This window comes from Hevea brasiliensis, chromosome 17 (assembly GCF_030052815.1).
Source record: "Hevea brasiliensis isolate MT/VB/25A 57/8 chromosome 17, ASM3005281v1, whole genome shotgun sequence".
NCBI lineage: Eukaryota > Viridiplantae > Streptophyta > Magnoliopsida > Malpighiales > Euphorbiaceae > Hevea > Hevea brasiliensis.
The window spans coordinates 12,577,591-12,594,662 of NC_079509.1; the positions used below are offsets into that span (position 1 = coordinate 12,577,591).

Genomic DNA, 17,072 nt, shown 5'->3' on the forward strand with positions numbered 1-17,072 from the left:
ATTTTCATTGAAAAATCAATGCTTAATTTGCTTTTTTTTTTTAAATTTATGATCTTTTTTTTTTATTGACTTTAATTAGCTAGTTCTAATTTATAATTTGGGCGAAAATTTATTATTTGGGCATTCGCGTCTCTTGGTTCAGTCTGTTGTTCAAAAGAGAGGCCATTATTTGTAAATAAACGGCAAGTCCTCTAGCAGTGGCATTTTCACCCTGGAGTCCTATTGTCTGCAGTATTCACCTCCATTTTCCTTTAGTACGCTTTCTTTCCTACACCTATGTACGTTTCAGGCTTCAGGAATCTAAGCTTTTATACAGATAGAACTCTCCGACTGAAGAAGGAAGAAAGGGCGCTTAAAACCCCCAATTCTGGAACTTCTTTCTCCACATTTTCAATCTGGTATGTGACCCCTTTTGTTTTCTTCTTCTTTAGTGGGTTTCTTCTTTCCTATTATGCATGTTAAACAAACATGGTGGGTGTCTTTCATATTGGATTTTCATCTGTTTTTGCATATTGTTTAGCGTTTAAGCAGATTCAGTCGTGATTAATTTTCTTTCACTATTTCGTACTTGTTTTTTTGCTGTTCTAAAGCATAGGGAATGTAAACAAGTGCTTGTGATTAGTCCTAAGGCATAATCCCATTTTGGTCTATGTTCTTACTTCTGGAAATGTAAATGGATTAGTACTTGATTGTTTATTTCTGCACACTTTTTGGCTACTCTTATTTGTGTAGGTTTCAACATAAACAGATACGGGTAAACATCATATAAAGATGATCAATCATGAATCAACTTTTGATATTATCAGCAACTAGCCAGATAATGTAATAGATTGTATCCTTGCTGAATTGCCAAATCGAGATGCAATAAGAACCACTACTCTGTCCAAAAAGTGGAGGTATAGGGGGGGTTACAATGCCCTATCTTGTATTTGACGAACGTGTTAAGGGAACCTGAACAAGCACACATGCGCAAGGAGAATCAGCTTGTAGAATTCATTCCTAGGGTTCTTCTTCGTCATGATGGTCCATTACTCAAGTTTGTTTTCTCAACCTATATCTTGAGAAGTTGTTCAGATATGGATCAACGTTTAGTTCTCTTATCAAGGAGAAGTGTTATGGAATTCTCACTTGAGGTTTGTATTGGTGAACCGTATAAATTGCATTCTCGATTCTTTTTCTCTTCAGAATCTTACCAACCTGAAACTGCAAAATTGTATAATCAACCCTCCTGTTGATTTTAGTGGATTCAAAGGCCTTTGTAACCTAGAGTTGCTTGGTATAACGATTGCAAATGATGGGCTCACGAGTTTCATATCCAGTTGCCCACTACTCCAAAATTTGAAATTGTATGGAGGTAGCTTTGTTGATTGTCTTTACGTTCGGAATACTCAACTGAAAAAATTATACATCTTTGGCAATTTAAAATCCATTTGCTTTGAAAACACCCTACTTTTAGCTGAATTGGAGATTAGATTGATTCAACTGCATGGAAACGCTAAACTTTTGCAGCATAAAAAATCAATCAATTTGCACCAAAATATTGGATTTTTGTCAAGTGTTAAAAGTTTATATGTTGGATATGAATTCCTGAAGGTAACTTAGCTCTGTTTTTTAACATATCTTGTTCTTATATTATTCATTACCCAAGTTTTTTATTATGTCTTTCTTTCTCAAGTTCTTGGCTGCAGGCTTTGTTTCGGAGAAGCTTCCGATTGCTTTGAATAATGTTAGCTATTTTGAATTATTTCATTTTGATTTCAATGAATTTGATGCAGTATCCTGTACTCTTTTATCGATTAGAAGCTCCCCCAATTTACAACATCTAAATATAACGGTGAGTTCAGACAGATAATAATTCTTATGTTTTATACTTTATCAACTAGGTTAGATTGAAGATGGACCTTTTATTTTCCATTTGCTGAACTTGATATTATCTTCTACAGGGTAGTAACTACTTGTCTGCAGGCATCAGTGACATGGAAAGTATAGTCAACTTTTAGTTAGAAGAAAACTGCTCATTTTGTTTCTTAAAGCTCAAATCTGTGAAGCTGACATATATTCGTGGTCAGAGGTCCAACATGGAGTTCACGAAATTTATACTTGCCAAATCACCATTTCTTCAGACGATTATTGTTGAAGCTGATGGAGCAGATCATTTCTACCATGAATCCAGCGTGTTGAAGAACCTGATTCGCTTTCCTCGCTGTTCAACAACAGCAGAAATCATATATGAGGCAATGGGAGTGGAGTCAGATTGGGACACAGACACTTGAAACTAATGAAGATCCTTTCTTCAGTGAATCAAGGATGTTAAAGGACTAGATTCATGTTCCTTATGCTTCAACAATAGTAGAAATTTTATGCCTGGAACTTTAGTTGGAACAACTTGATTTATTCTAGCATGTTACTTTGAACGCAGTGAGTGGAAAGTCTGCAGTTGACCATATGTGAATTATGTCGTATAAGTGACTGAATGCCGTCTACCATCACAATGTGCCTTATCAGAGCAAGTTCTACGAGTTATATTCCTGCATTTTAAGTTTGCTTTGCATTTCCTGCTTGATGGAAAATCTGCAGTATTAAATTCATTTATTTATCAATAAAAGAATACGTGGTTTAAGCATTCGTTTATATTTGTAACTTGAGCTTTCACTTGAATCCTCCTTGCTTTGAAGATATTTGGCTTCAATTTAATCTTCTACTTCACCTTTGTTTTGGCCTATTTTATGAAGTTCTGCTTGTTAAGCATTCCTGATAAAAAGAAAGAACCCTGCCACATTCTCGTATGATCTCTCACATTCAACTTGTAAGCCAACTTAATGTGAGAATTTGATCATTTGGCTGTATAAAATTCAACTGTAATCTGTCATTTGTCCATGATAAATGTTCATGATACAAAATCCCACATCGACTTTGAGGGACTTTTCAATGATAAAACGGTGAGGGCAAGAGCCAAAGCTTTTAGTATCTGAGATATGGATACGATACAAATTTGATTTGACTTTCTTCATCATCATTTGGTTCATGGGGAGGGCTTGACCTCTCTTCCATCAACTTTTTCGAATGCAAATCAATTGACCTCTAATCTCGGATGGGATTTATCACTCCACCTGATGAACCTGATTCTTCACTTCCAGTAGCAGGAGCTCATGTTAGAAGAAGCACATGAGAGATTAATCCTGGGGAGCAATCTAAGAGCTTCTTTAGCAAATCCTTTTAACCCTGTCCGGCATTCTTGTTAAGTTTGCAAGCTTATAACAAAGTTTTCCAAATGATTGATCTATTATCCTAGCCTCTGCCTCATCCAAACACCCTCACATACCAAAGCATTTCGAGCTTCACTCCTGAACGACATGAAATTAAGAGTGTAACAACTCTTTATTAATCCTTAACACTAGAATTAGTGTGGGCTCTCCACCGTGGGAAGAGAACCCTCCAAAAATAGGCGTACACCGCTATCTGCGGCGAGCACACGGTATTCTTTAGTAAAAGGCGAAAGAATAGTTCGCAATGTGCTCACCGCGCGGTTGCGTGCTTTTTTACAGCTCTTTGCTTATGGTTTTATAGGGCACTTGCTAACTCAGCCAATTATTTATACATCCGATGTGGGACTTCCAAAAGACCCATAGAAACACGGTTTTTTCTGTAAGAATTGAGTTTCATTTCTGAACTTAGCTTCACACCTTTAACATCTAAAATGGAATAATTATGAAAGTTACTTTCTAAAAGAGCTCTATAATACCATAATTTCACTTACCTTCAGGCTTCAGCTGCTGCATGTATCAAATTTAGGCATCATCCCTTGTTTCTTTGAGACATCATTAGAGCTCAACTCTAGATGAAGCCACGTAGCATGGGCTTGAGTACCAAGGACAAGCAAATGAGGGAACAAAATACGAAAATCATGAGAAAGACTAACCTACTTAGAATTACGTGATTTTCATTTCAAAGATTCGGATGAAGTTTCCTGTGCTGTTTTGTTGATAGAAGCTCCCCCAATTTACAACACTTAAATATATAGTTCTGACAGAATAATTCTTAGGCTTATACTTCATCAACTGGATTAGACTGAAGAGGACCTCTGATTTATTTTCTATTTGTTGAACTTATTTTTTTATCTTTGGCAGGTTCGCAACTTCATATTTGCGGATGCGAACCTGAAATCAAGTTTTGGATAGAAGAAAATCTCTCATTTTGTCTGTGGAAGCTCATATCTATAAAATTGAGATTTATTACCGGGCCATGCCTGCAATGGAGTTCATGAAGTTTATACTTGCCAAATCACCATTGCTTAAGAAGATGATGGTTGAGCCTAATGAAGGTGATCCTTTCTATAGTTCATCAAGGGTGATGAAGGACTTGATTTGCTTTCCTCGAGCCTCATCAGCAGCAGAAATCATCTACCAGACAGTGGCACTAGCATCAGGCAATGATGGTTGAACCTAATGTAAGAGATCCTTTCAACAGTGAATCAAATATGTTGAAGGACTTATTCACTTTCCTTTTGCATCAACAATAGCGGAAATTATTTCTGGGGTAGGATGAAATAGCTTGATTAATTCTAATATATTGGTTTGAAGGCTGAGAGGAAACGACTTTATTCTACTATGTTGATTTATTCTACTTATTTTTTGACTTACTTATGAAGTTCTGCTTGTTAAGCATTTCTATTAAAAAGGAAAAGAACCCTGCCACAGTCTTGTATGATTTCTCGCATTCAACTTGCTAAAGCAACATAATGTGAGCGTTTGATCATCTATGTTGGTGTATAACATTTTAAGGCCTTTCCATAGATGAATGATGTAATTCCAACTAAGAATAATTTGGAGGCGGAAAAATCAATATCATTTTAGTCAGAAATACAAAGCAATAGCATCAACTGCAATGGCAGTTTAGCCTCCTCTTAATCTCCACAAGAACATTTCCCATTTTTGAAATGGTGAAATCTACTATTTTAGTATCTCGGACAATGATTTCTCGCTTTTTTATCTGAGATATATATTTAATGGCTACATGACAGTCACTGCAGCCTCGCAAGTTCTTCATTATTCTTATTGGCAAACCTGGGGGAGTGTTCGTTTGAGCAAAAGCAATAGCCAATTTTCCACTGTGATGGACCAAACTGTATTCTTCCTCCTCAATGTCCATATCATGCAAAACAGAGCCGGAATGAGGCACATAACCTAGCAGTTTCATCTCTTCTATCAACTCTTTCAAATACAAATCAATTGCTCTAATTTTGGATGGGATTTATCACCCATGAAGAATGATGAAACTGATTCCTCATTTCCAACCAGCTTATACTTGGTTCCTCATTCACATTCCCATCTCTCATAGTTTTCCTCACCTCCTAAACAACCTGCCAACTCTTGGCAGTAGCATGAATGTTACTATGTTAGCTAGAAGCATATAAGAGGCTGAATCCTGGTTATGAATCCTAAGAACTTCTTTAGGCATTCTTCTGAAGTCCACTAGCATCTGCTTTTACAGGCATTGATCTTATCCTAGCCCCTACCTCATCTAAACACACTGACATGCCAAGTTGGCCAACCACATAAGCATGATGTAAGCCTATGCTTCACTCCATAGCATGCGTCCAAGCGTTGCCTGAACGACATGACAAAGGTAGTAGTGATCCAAGCGTTGCCTGAACGACATGACAAAGGTAGTAGTGAAGCAGCTCAAAATTAATCCTTTAATAGATTTGTGGGCCCTCCTACACAATGAGAGAACCCTCCAAAAATTAACGTATGCCGCTATATGCGACAAGCACACGGTATTCTTTAGTAAAAGGCGAAAGAATAATTCGCTATGTGCTCAACGCACGGCTGCGTGGCTGTTCTGAGCTGTTTGTTTATAGCTTTATAGGGCACTTGCTGACTTGCCAATTCTTTGTACATCCGATGTGGAACTTCTAAAGGACCCATAGAATGAGCTTCATTTCTGAACTTGGGTTCACACCTTTAACATATAAAATTATGAAAGTTGCTTTCAAAGAGCTCTGTAATACCATAATTTCACTTTACCTCCAGCTGCTGCTTGTATCAAATTTAGGCATCATCCCCTCCTTCTTTCAAGCATCATTAGAGCTCAGCTCTAGATGTAGCCATGTAGCATGGTGTTAAGTTTGATGAGATTAGTTCAATTGTATTGATAATTGATCATTATAAAATGTGGACTGTTATATTAATAGTTTTGCATTATTAATAATTGGTTTAGACAGTTAATCAAGAGGAAAAAAGTTGTGATATTGGCATTCGTTCTAATGTTTTTGTTGCTGAAATGGTTTGTTCGATATTTGCCTTGTGGAAATTTTGAAATTTCTCATTTATATTAATCTCCTACAAGGAAATAACAGTCCATTTAAATGGAAATTTTTTACTTTTTTTCCTTTGGATTCTTTTAATTCTTGATTATTGTGATAAAGAAAAAAAAAATAACAAGACATAAAAAATTAAAATTTTTATTTCTTTATTTAGAAATTAAAATTTATAAAAGTTCAATTTTTTTTTGGAGTTAAATTCAAAAGTTTAACAACTTAATGGCTATATTAAAAAAGTTTGAAAGCTTGAGGGGCTATGTAGTTTGATCATGGCTCAAGTGAATTCTTAAGGGCTTAAAGGTGCTTTATTTGTGACTGAACCGTCGAAATAGTAGAAGAAGATAGAAAGACTGAACGCGTCTTAGCTGTCTGTTACTCTCTTGCCTGGGCATGGCGAAGGTGTCTTCCTGACTTCCTCTTTTCTACTTCATTGTATTTCTTTTTTTAAATTTTATTAATTATATATTTTTCTTTTAAACCCTTTGATCCCTTTGAATATCTGATTTCGATAATAAGCAACAATTCTATATTTTCCCATATGGGTTTCCTTTTTTTCTTGGTTTATCATGTTGCTTGAAGGAAGATTCGATTTTGTGCCATTATTCGTTCAATGTAATGTGTTGCCGTCCAATACCCTTTCTAGCTTAAATGTTAAACTGCTGCTTTTGATTGCCAAAATTGAAACCTTTAGGGTTCGATTTGTCTTGCATCCATTGCTGTTGTTTTTAAAGTTGATCCCTTGTCTGCTGTATTCAACTGAGAGAAGTGGCTGCGCGAAACATGCAGTGGCTTGGTTGTCATTTTCCAATTTGTTTCTTTTTACATTGGGTTTTTGGGCTTTTCATTTTTCCCTAAATTATTGCTAGTCTTTGATAGGTATATATTTATGGAAATTTAGTTGCTCTGTATGGAAATTACTTTCATCATTTCATGCTTAATTGAGTTTGTTATATCAGATGATGATCTTGATACTTAGTCTAATTGCCTCTTGATTTTATTGCTCTTGTTGGGTTCAATTTGCAGACCAATTTGTGTTGCTCAAATTTTGATAGAATCAGTAATCTACCGGGCAATGTCCTGGAGAATATATTAAGGCATTTGCCACTGAAAGAAGCAGGAAGGACCAGTATCTTGTCAAAAAAATTGAGGCACAGATGGGCAGATGTTCCTCAACTCGTGTTTGACAATACTTTTCTCTGTTCTTCGCAGAAAAGCCAAAATTCGCAGAGTTATAAACTTCTGATGATGAACATATATGAAGTGTTATTACTTCACACTGGACCAATACATAAATTCACTTTGTCCTTAAGTGGATTGAAAAGCTGTCCTGAGATTGATAGATTAATTCTTTTCCAGTCCACGAAAGGTATCCAAGATTTTGGCCTTCGCATCAGAGACTACAACAAATTGCCTTCACACTTCTTTTCATGTATGGAACTTAGACATCTGAATTTGTATGCATGTATATTCGAACCTCCATCTACATTTAAAGGATTTGGTAGGCTTGTTAGTCTTGAGTTACAGGATGTCCAATTTACATATTACTTCAAAAGTTTCATATCCAATTGCCCACTACTTGAACATCTGGTGTTGCGTGAGTGCACACAAATTTCTTGCCTAGATATCAATGCTCCTATTCTCAAATTCCTATATTATTATGGCACTTACAAATCTATCAGTTTCAAAAATACACCTTGTCTTGCTAGCGTATCTATTTATGAGACCGTAGGTGCATATCCATTGTCCTCGAGGAAGATCTCTGATTTGATTAAGGTCTTAAGCAGTCTGCCTGCTTGAGAGCACCTGAGTGTGGATTATTACTTTCTAAAGGTAATGTAGTATTTTGCCATCTATGTTGTGTATTCCTTTAGCACTCACTGTCTGTTACGTTCGTATTCTGGTTCTTTGTGCAAGATGTTCGCTGTTCCTGATGCATTAAAGGGGCTTCCAACTTTTCTAAGCTGCCTAAGAGTTCTTAAAATGATTAGATTATGCTTCTGGAAATTGGAGGACGTCTCAACTGTTCTTGGCTTGATTAGAAGCTCCCCTCACTTGCAAAAACTTCACATTGGGGTCAGTTGTGGGGACTACAATTATTTTATGGGAGTTGCTTGGGGGAAAAATCTTTTGTGCTTTGTACTTGATAGGCTTGGATTAACTTCATAAATTCTTCTTTATGGTTGAATGAAAGCACAATTGCTGAGACATTTATTTCCCTTCAACTCTTGGAGGCTCAAATCCACCCGGATTTTGCTTTGGATCAACTGCAGGAAGTAACACTAGAAAACTTCAATGGTACTTGGCCTGAAGTGGAGATTGCTAAGTTTCTATTAGCCAAATCATCTGCACTCAAGAAAATGCTTATTGAGCTTCCTGTTGACATTTATATAGAGGTGCAACTCAAAATTTTGAAGATGATGCTTCGATTTCAACGTGCATCACCAAAGGCAGAAATCATATGCAAGGATTATTATGAATGTTCCTCTTTGGATGATCACAGAAACATTAGAGTTCAAGAAAACTGGACGTTTTTATGTTTGTTGGCATGTAAAAATGTTTGATGATATGTCGGTTTGCTTTGACATGCAAGTTGATGCCTGGCTGACTGCAAAGATGGATAAAAGTGTATTGTGCTTGAAGGGGAAATATTCTCAGTTTTACATTCTTGTAGTTAAAGATTTTTTTTTTTTTTAATAATTGGCTTCGATTAATATTTGAATTTAAAACTTTGGCATCTAAGATGGCTCCAGGTACTCATTGGTTTTATTTTATTTTTTAAAAGTGAGTTGGAGATGAAAAATGAATTAATTTTTGTTGTATCCATGAGAATCACACCAATAATAATAATAATAATAATAATAATAATTATTATTATTATTATTATTATTATTATTATTATTATTGAGTGTTGAAGAATATGTCCAATATTGGGTGCGTCCTTGCCTCTAAACAGTTTGATTGCCCAGAGATACCAAAACGACATTCTTGCTTGTTGCACTGGCCTTGATCAGAAGCAAGATGACGTCGCAGTCGTACCTATATATTTGCTTGATAAGAAGAAAGACAAACGGCACGACATTTTAGGCAGCCGAGTATTACTGCAATCTGCGGAGGAAACGTCAGAAATACTCTCCACCGAACGAGCAGGCGAAGACACATCTAACTCCTACGATTTCCACTTTCTCTTTCCCCAATCTACCTCTTCATCTAGGTATAGTTCCTCTAGTTCTAGTCCTTTTTTTTCTTGGCTTTTTACCTCTTCGCTACTTACTCAAATTTCTTTCTGTAGTTTCGCTGAAATCGTTGTTGTTTCATTATCAGAGGATCAATTCCAACTTATAACTTCAATATTCAACGCAAATTTCCCAATTTTCTTGTGTCTAATTGTGAAATTTCACAACTTTACTTTGCTCTCTTTGGGCGTTTCTGCTTGGTTACGTAGAAAATTGGGGAAAAATAAAAGAAGAAGAATAGAATTTCATCAGTTTGTCCTTAGCCGAGAAAGAGAAAGAAAAAGTAGAGAGTCGTAATGTTTGACGTTGAGGATCCGGATTTGATTAGTGATCTGCCTCAAAGCATTATTGAAGGCATTCTTACCCGATTACCCTTAAGAGATGCTGTGAGAACGAGTATCCTGTCCACCAAATGGAGGTACCGATGGGCTACTCTTACTCACCTTGTTTTCGATGACAAATGTGTTTCAATGTGTAATGATAAAGGGCTTCTTGAGATCAACCTCATCAAATTTATCACTCGGGCACTCTTTCTTCATCAAGGACCCATTCACAAGTTCCAGCTTTCCACTTCGTATTTGCAGTGTTGCCCGGATATTGATCAGTGGATACTTTTCCTTTCGCGGAGTGATATTAAAGAATTGGTTCTTGAATTAGGAGAAGGAGAGTGGTTTAGGGTGCCTTCATGTCTTTTCAATTGTAAGAAGTTGACCCGTTTGGAGTTAACCCGTTGTGAATTTGATCCGCCTCCTGGTTTTAAAGGATTCTTATGTTTGAAGAGTCTCAATCTTTATCAAGTTTTGGTTGCTCCTGAGGCTATTGAGAGTCTCATTTCTGGTTGTCCTCTTCTTGAGAGTCTTTCATTGTCATATTTTGACAGTTTAGTTCTAAACATCCGTGCTCCAAATCTAAAGTACTTGTGTTTGGAGGGTGAATTCAAGGATATTTGCCTTGAAAATACCCCACTTTTAGTTGCCATGTCTGTTGCTATTTATATCACTGATGACGTTGCTGAACACTTTGAGCAAAGTTCAAGTTGCAATTTTATCAAGTTTCTTGGTGGTGTTCCTCGTCTTGAGAGGCTTATTGGGCATATCTACTTCACAAAGGTAACAACATGTTTTCATGTTGGCTCATGAAGTTGTTGTAGTTTTTCTTTGTGCCAAGGTTTTAACTGACGAACTACAAAGGACCTCAGTTGCATATAGTCAAATTACATGCTCATGTATATCGCATTTAAACCTTTTTCTTTTTGCATAATTTAATTCTTTGTGGTTTGTAGTATTTGAGTATAGGTGATTATCCAGGAAGACTTCCAATTACTTATAGCTACCTGAAAACAATCGAATTATATCAAGTTAGCTTTGAAGATATGAAAGAGATACTTGTTGTTCTTCGCTTGATCACAAACTCTCCTAACTTGAAGGAACTTCAAATTTCGGTCAGTTAGTGATATCTTGTTTTGTGATTTTTGGTGAAGCAAATAGCTTTCTTGTACACTGTATCATATGTTTTTTTATTAGAGATTGATGCAAACCCTTTTTTCATCCTTGATTGCCATGTAGGGCTCCTCAAACGCTTTGGCTGCTATAGAAGCACCTGATTTGGATTTTTGGATCAAAGAGTGCCCCAAAGATTGTACTTTTGAAAAACTTAAAATTGTAAAGATGACAGAAATGTCTGGTGTGCCACATGAGATGGAATTTATCAAATTTTTGCTTGGGAATTCACCCGTGCTCGAGATGATGAGTATTACACCTTGTGTATATGTCATGGATGGAAAACTGAATATGCTGATTGAATTGTTGAGGTTTCGTCGGGCATCTGCTCAAGCAGAAATTCTATTCATCCAAGATTAAGAATTGTGTATTTCATGTAAAGTTACTCCTGCCCTGCTGTTTTTCCTTTATTCTTTGTGTGGATATATGCTTCCAGTTGCATTTTTTTCATCAGATGATTGTGAAATGAGAAGAACGTCAATAATGCTTACAAGATTGCGGACAAAAAAAATAAATCAGATCTTCTGACTTCAGCCATACTTTGTCCTGAATGCATTTAGTTCTTTGAAATTTTAATAATCTAGTTCAACAGAATGTACTGATCATTCATTTCCCCCTCTTTTTTCATCTTTTTTTTCTCTCTCCTCTTTTCATGTTTAATAAATGCTTAATAAAATGTTTAATGCATACTACAATATTCAAAACCCTGAGTACATCATCAAGTTAGTGCAACATTACCTCTAGTCTACAGCCTTAAAATTATGGTAAACAAGAAATCTGCTTGACATGGTAGCCTGCATTATTATTCTTCATAGCTGGATTAAACTTTGCAATCAAATAGCTTGATTTGAATTTTCTGTAGCCTGGTGTATCTGTGGGATCAATCGATGATATGCAGCTTCGGCAGACCACGTGTTAAAGTTCGTCTCTTTGTTACTATGAAATTTCAGGTTAAGTATACAGGGGAAAGACACTAATTTGGTAACCTCTAATTCCTAGTCTGATGAATGAGTTCCTGTTGGGAAACGGTATTACAATCCATTCTCATCTCCATGAAAGTATCTATTCTATGCATTATATGCCCATACACAGCCTTGATGAGTATGTTTCAGGAGTACAAACATCAGATTGCTTATAGTAATGTCCATTATTTCTCTTCAAAGCGTGAGAGGCAATGGAGTTCAGAAGAAAGAAACAAAATTTTTAAAAAGAAACAAAATTTTTATTGAAGGAAAATTATTACAAGAAACCCCAGCCGAAAATCTCCCAAAAGAAGAAAAAATCTTCACTCAAACAGGAAAAGAAAGACATGTATCACTCAACTATATGTCATTGTCATTTTCAAATCCTGATTCTGTACAGTCAGAAAATTTGACACAAAGCTTTAGAGCTCCAATATGTTTGCTAATATACAAGTTTGTTTTCACACGGATGCTATCATAGATTTTTTTTTTCCCCATTTCAAATTAATTAAAGTGATTTTCCATCTTTTTGAGAATCATGTCACCTGGGTCCAGAGAGCTCCATTGCTTGGACGAGCAATGAAGAGTCATCAGTAAGATCAGAGTATCGCTCTGAAGATGAGAACTCATTGGCTCTTGATCTGGTTGATTCGGCTCTCTGAGATGCTTCCCATTTCTCTGCAAGTCCATCTCCTTCTAGCATCCGAACCACTTCTGACATTTTAGGTCTGTGACTCGGAAGGTATTGGATACATAGCAGAGCCACCCGAACCATTTCTTCCAGCTCAATTCGATCGTAGTTGTTTTTCAGATCCTTGTCAACTAAAAACTCAAGCTTGTTTTCCTGATGAATCTTCTTTACCTGCAATTGCCATCATAAATTCAGGCTTGGATTATGGTAATCTGATTTTGTGAACCAGAAAAATATGTCTAATACGCGAAACATAGAGATTTAGCTTACCCAGTCAAGTATAGCTCCTTTCCTGTTTGCTGACTTCCCAAAATCCATAGCTCGTAAGCCAGATATTAATTCAAGTAAAAGAATTCCAAACCCAAAAACATCTGTTTTCTCAGAGGATTGACCTGTTGAGAGATACTCCGGGGCTATGTGTCCCATAGTACCTCTCACAGCTGTGGTCACATGTGAGTCTCGGTGATCTAATAGCTTTGCCAATCCAAAATCTCCTACAACAGCTTCACAGTAGTCATCAAGCAATATATTTGCAGCCTTAACATCCCTGTGAATTATCTTGGGGTCACACTGCTCGTGCAAGTACAATAAACCTCTTGCAGCTCCCAAGGCAATTCTTTTCCTTGTGCCCCAGTCCAAGGTTGGTTTGGCTGCAAGAGAAATAATACAACTATTACATCAAAGAGGAAAAGAGATATAGCAGAACACAGAAGCTATATTTTGACGGAAGCCTTACCCTTGAAACGAGTAGCGACGCTCCCATTGGACATGTAAGGGTAAATCAACAGCCTTTCAGTTGATGTCATGCAAAATCCATAAAGGCGGAGGAGATTGCGATGCACTGCTAGGCTGATCATCTCTACTTCTCTTTGAAATTGGATCTCACCAGCAATAGCATTTCCATCCTTGAGTCTTTTAACAGCTACAACTGTTCCATCTTGGAGACACCCTTTGTAAACATTTCCAAAACCACCTTCTCCTATCAGGTTCTTCCTGCTGAAGTTGTTTGTAGCTGCCTGAATTTCTTTGAATTGAAATCTCTTCAGGTTTCCAAGGTTGAGTTCTTCATGACGTTGTTCTGAAATATTTGAAAATAGAATGTATTCATGAGGATATTATTTGTCCTAACAACTACTTGGAGCTGCTAATGTTTTATTTGTTGAAGTCAAGTTATGCGTTACTAACCATTAACATCAAAGAATATTTGCTTGTGGTGTCTTTGTCTCCACCATATAAGAAAACCGAATCCAAGAATCAACAGGCAGACACAACCCAAGCTTGAACCAAAGGCCAAGGCAATTTTGTGGCCCTTCCCACTTCCAGAAGGTTGAGAGTCTTAAGAAGCAAAGGAAAACATGTGAGGATACAAGCCAAAAAATCTAAAGCAGAATAATATGGACTAGTAACTTTTGAAATTTGAAATTGCCAAAGAAAGCTTTACCATCTCAAAAGCATAAACAGAATAAAAAATCATGAACTTTAATCTAAAGTTAAAAGCAATAAAAATTATAACTGAAAAGAAAATACAACTTAAAGAAAGGGACATAGAACAGCTTTTAGAGCAGAAAAAAAAAAAATTAAACTTCCAAGTAAAAGAACTTGCAAGGCGGGAACTTTAATTACTTTGTGAGCCATTCAAGAACAAAGATTGTGGAGTCGGTATTGATCCAGGACAGCCTTTTGCAGTTCCACATATCAGAGGGTTTCCTACAATGCTGTGTAATCCACACACAAATAAGTAAACAAATAATGGACAAAAGACTATATGTAAGTTCAACTTCCTCTTTTGATCTGGAAGGAGAGGTAGGAAAAAAAGAGAAGAAAATTTTTAGGACTTACTTGGAGGTTTTAGCATGAAAACTAGGTACAGGAGGACTCAGATTATTGTAAGACAAGTCCCTAGAAAATTAAATGAAACCCACTTAGATCTTCAATAATTTTTATCAGGGGAAATGTATGCATAATAATGAAGGGTAAGGTTTGAAGAGAATTACAGAAAGGAAAGTTGTGTCATGTTAGCTAAAGAGGAAGGAATTGGTCCATACAGACTGTTATTGTTTAGCCTCCTGATTCCAAAATACAAGATTCAAATAAACTACATCATAAATTTAAAATTTGTAGGGAAAATAGGGGATAAGGAATGAAAGGGAATGGGAAGAACACATGCCAAATATAGTATTATATACTATTAATACTTACAAGTATTGGATGTTTTTCAGATTGGATAGAGAATTGGGAATTTGACAACTGAAGAAGTTATTAGAAAGATCAAGTGTTTTGAGCTTTGAAAGCCTCCCAAACTCAGAGGGTATATGCCCTGTAATGTTGTTGTTCTGCAGCAGCCTGCAAAACTCCTTTTTTTTTTTTCTAATTAAATAAGCTGATTATAACATAAAACCTGGCTTCCTACATGAACAATCGTTATACTCACACAAGCTGGAGATTTGTCAAGTTTCCTATGCTTGGTGAAAGAGTGCCGGATAAACTTTGGCTAGGAGCTCCTCTGCAACAAAACCACTTTAACTAATTAAGATATCCTTCGTTAAATGAGATTTTATCAAATGGAATATTTTCTGTTCAGTTGCATATGTTATTTAACTTCTTACAGGCCGGTAACCAGACCATCAGGAGAACAAGTGATCATAGTCCAGCTGCATGGATCCACAGCATTTGCGTCCCAGTTGAGAACATTATGAGGATCATTCAGTGAATTCTTAATGCTCATCAAAGCTTGCACTGAAAAAAAGTTTGAAGAAATTGTAAAAATCACTTCTTTTTTTTTTTTGTTCCCTTAAAAATAACTTTGAAGATAGAAGACATCCATTTTCCTATCATATAAGCCAAAACTCTTTTACCTTCATAGTTGACACCTTTGGAAGATAGTAATCCGCAAACAGGTGTCCATAAGCAAGACAATACCACAGAACAAAAAAAAGCAATCCTTGCCCTTGCCTCCATCCAATCCAACTGTCCAAGGCACAAATCAAATGCCCAGTTGCCAAAAATAGCTACTGATTATAATCTGAAAGGGGTTAGTAAAGGGTAAATGGGAGTTAGGAATGATCTGAAAGTTCAGAAAGATTCAAACCCAAAAAAAAATCGTTTTCTTGGTTTGGGTTTTGTGTTGTTTTCATATGTGTAAGTAAGCCTCACATAACACTTATCCTCATTCTTTCAAACAACTGCACTTACTCACGCCTTGTGTCGGAACCTATCAGCCAAGAAAACCAGAAGGTTTGGCAGCATAAGAGTAAAGAGAAGTAACATGCCTGCCACTGGTTCAGTAAAGTATGAGGAAAGAATATATAAAAGATATGAGGCCACTCTAATCAAATCTTGATAATACGAAAGATGATCAAGAAAAGGAAAATTCCTTCAATCATGCATTTGTTTAGAGAAAAGGACTGTTGGGGAATTCCCCTATTATATTCCCTGGTCATATAAAATGTGAAAAGCAAGTGCAGTATTAACTGTTAACCATTGTAATATAATATAATTAAGAATATATAATCAAAATCACAATGTGGGTCAGGCAGCTTGTTGCTGTCATTTACACATAGAAAGAGAGAGGACAAGTGTTTGGGATTTGCTTTGGGTTGCCAAGCTTCTACTGTGGACTCTGGGAATCCAACATTCCTGAGGTTGGCCATTTTCTTTAAATTGTTTTTTTCTTTTTGGGTCTAAATTCTAGTAAAATTCCATTCTTCTCTATTTTTGCTATGAGGAAAAGGTGAGAATCTCGAGGGACTGAACTTGGAGATAGGTGATGCAATCGCTTCTTATGAGATCTTTGTTCCGTGAATTGTTTCAAATTTGCTTTTTCTCTCTTATTTTTTTTTTCCTAATTTCTCTTTATGATTTCTCTATTACCTCAGTTGGGTTTTGTTGCTTTGCTTTACTGATTCTAATACACAAACAATGTCTCCACAGTCAACAAAATGTCCCTATAAGCTATCCAACAGCAGCCAACTTTAAAAAGCAAAAGCTGCCCTAAGACCTGAGTCCCCTCTCTCTCTCTCTCTCCGTACAATATTTTTGAATTTTCTCTCTCTCTATAGATAATCACATACATGTGTGTCTACAAATTACCTTGTGGGTCATTGTCCTACAGAAACCTGATGTGTGTCTGACTTCATTTACTGCCATCTGATAAACAATAGATGCGATGGTCTTGCAAGAAAACTTACAAGTATGCTTGTTTTTAGTATGGAAATCAAAATGGAAGTTAGGGTCCCATACATACAGTAACACAATGCAAGCAGTAAGCACACACTAATTAGTAATTATAGTCCTTCCTTATTGTGCATGGCTGCACGTGCAATGGATCCCACAGTGCCCCGTTGACTTCATGTTCAAAGCTCATAC

At 36.4% G+C, this 17,072-nt stretch overlaps 4 protein-coding genes and 2 non-coding genes across 9 annotated transcripts; 3 read left to right on the top strand and 3 right to left on the bottom strand.

The window, feature by feature from the left end:
• The first annotated feature begins 949 nt into the window (after positions 1-949).
• Positions 950-2,625, top strand: LOC110657830 (uncharacterized). The gene is made up of 3 exons (XM_058140201.1): positions 950-1,133; positions 1,676-1,834; positions 1,944-2,625. Exons 1-3 carry the CDS (start codon positions 966-968, stop codon positions 1,998-2,000), a joined length of 384 nt encoding a protein of 127 aa, XP_057996184.1. The 5' UTR covers positions 950-965; the 3' UTR covers positions 2,001-2,625.
• A 785-nt stretch (positions 2,626-3,410) lies between these two features.
• On the bottom strand, positions 3,411-3,529 carry LOC131175779 (U5 spliceosomal RNA). The gene has a single exon (XR_009145969.1). It is a non-coding gene; the product is annotated as a U5 spliceosomal RNA (small nuclear RNA).
• Positions 3,530-5,713: 2,184 nt separating this feature from the next.
• LOC131175790 (U5 spliceosomal RNA) lies at positions 5,714-5,830 on the bottom strand. Its single transcript, XR_009145980.1, has one exon. It is a non-coding gene; the product is annotated as a U5 spliceosomal RNA (small nuclear RNA).
• A 713-nt stretch (positions 5,831-6,543) lies between these two features.
• On the top strand, positions 6,544-9,033 carry LOC110657829 (F-box/FBD/LRR-repeat protein At1g13570). Of its 2 annotated transcripts, XM_021815204.2 has the most exons (3): positions 6,544-6,721; positions 7,346-8,152; positions 8,237-9,033. In XM_021815204.2, exons 1-2 carry the CDS (start codon positions 6,713-6,715, stop codon positions 8,117-8,119), a joined length of 783 nt encoding a protein of 260 aa, XP_021670896.2. In that variant the 5' UTR covers positions 6,544-6,712; the 3' UTR covers positions 8,120-8,152; positions 8,237-9,033. The 2 variants fall into 2 exon arrangements, with proteins under 2 accessions (XP_021670896.2, XP_021670895.2); XM_021815203.2 differs by having other exon boundaries at positions 7,346-9,033.
• Positions 9,034-9,229: 196 nt separating this feature from the next.
• LOC110657828 (F-box/FBD/LRR-repeat protein At1g13570) lies at positions 9,230-11,507 on the top strand. Of its 3 annotated transcripts, none has more exons than XM_021815200.2 (4): positions 9,230-9,533; positions 9,612-10,664; positions 10,838-10,996; positions 11,121-11,507. In XM_021815200.2, exons 2-4 carry the CDS (start codon positions 9,852-9,854, stop codon positions 11,412-11,414), a joined length of 1,266 nt encoding a protein of 421 aa, XP_021670892.1. In that variant the 5' UTR covers positions 9,230-9,533; positions 9,612-9,851; the 3' UTR covers positions 11,415-11,507. The 3 variants fall into 3 exon arrangements, with proteins under 3 accessions (XP_021670892.1, XP_021670894.1, XP_057996243.1); XM_021815202.2 differs by having other exon boundaries at positions 9,644-10,664; XM_058140260.1 differs by having other exon boundaries at positions 9,230-10,664.
• Positions 11,508-12,254: 747 nt separating this feature from the next.
• On the bottom strand, positions 12,255-16,134 carry LOC110657827 (protein NSP-INTERACTING KINASE 2). The gene is made up of 11 exons (XM_021815198.2): positions 15,563-16,134; positions 15,314-15,443; positions 15,139-15,210; positions 14,907-15,050; positions 14,702-14,773; positions 14,547-14,606; positions 14,331-14,422; positions 13,893-14,042; positions 13,444-13,785; positions 12,978-13,357; positions 12,255-12,878 (listed from the first exon to the last, which is right to left on the bottom strand). The coding sequence occupies exons 1-11, from the start codon at positions 15,663-15,665 to the stop codon at positions 12,558-12,560; spliced, it is 1,866 nt and encodes a 621-aa protein (XP_021670890.2). The 5' UTR covers positions 15,666-16,134; the 3' UTR covers positions 12,255-12,557.
• Positions 16,135-17,072: the final 938 nt, after the last annotated feature.

What these genes read in the sequence shown, in the direction of transcription:
- LOC110657830 (XM_058140201.1), top strand. Translation starts at nt 966, where the DNA reads ATGCGCAAGGAGAATCAGCTTGTAGAATTCATTCCTAGGGTTCTTCTT. An exon ending in TTATGGAATTCTCACTTGAG is followed by an intron (nt 1,134 to 1,675) that starts GTTTGTATTGGT and finishes TTCTTTCTCAAG; the next exon opens with TTCTTGGCTGCAGGCTTTGT. An exon ending in TACAACATCTAAATATAACG is followed by an intron (nt 1,835 to 1,943) that starts GTGAGTTCAGAC and finishes TATCTTCTACAG; the next exon opens with GGTAGTAACTACTTGTCTGC.
- LOC110657828 (XM_058140260.1), top strand. Translation starts at nt 9,852, where the DNA reads ATGTTTGACGTTGAGGATCCGGATTTGATTAGTGATCTGCCTCAAAGC. An exon ending in GGCATATCTACTTCACAAAG is followed by an intron (nt 10,665 to 10,837) that starts GTAACAACATGT and finishes TGTGGTTTGTAG; the next exon opens with TATTTGAGTATAGGTGATTA. An exon ending in TGAAGGAACTTCAAATTTCG is followed by an intron (nt 10,997 to 11,120) that starts GTCAGTTAGTGA and finishes ATTGCCATGTAG; the next exon opens with GGCTCCTCAAACGCTTTGGC.
- LOC110657827 (XM_021815198.2), bottom strand. Translation starts at nt 15,665, where the DNA reads ATGGAGGCAAGGGCAAGGATTGCTTTTTTTTGTTCTGTGGTATTGTCT. An exon ending in AATATTCTTTGATGTTAATG is followed by an intron (nt 13,786 to 13,892) that starts GTTAGTAACGCA and finishes CAAATATTTCAG; the next exon opens with AACAACGTCATGAAGAACTC. An exon ending in AAGGAGCTATACTTGACTGG is followed by an intron (nt 12,879 to 12,977) that starts GTAAGCTAAATC and finishes TGGCAATTGCAG; the next exon opens with GTAAAGAAGATTCATCAGGA.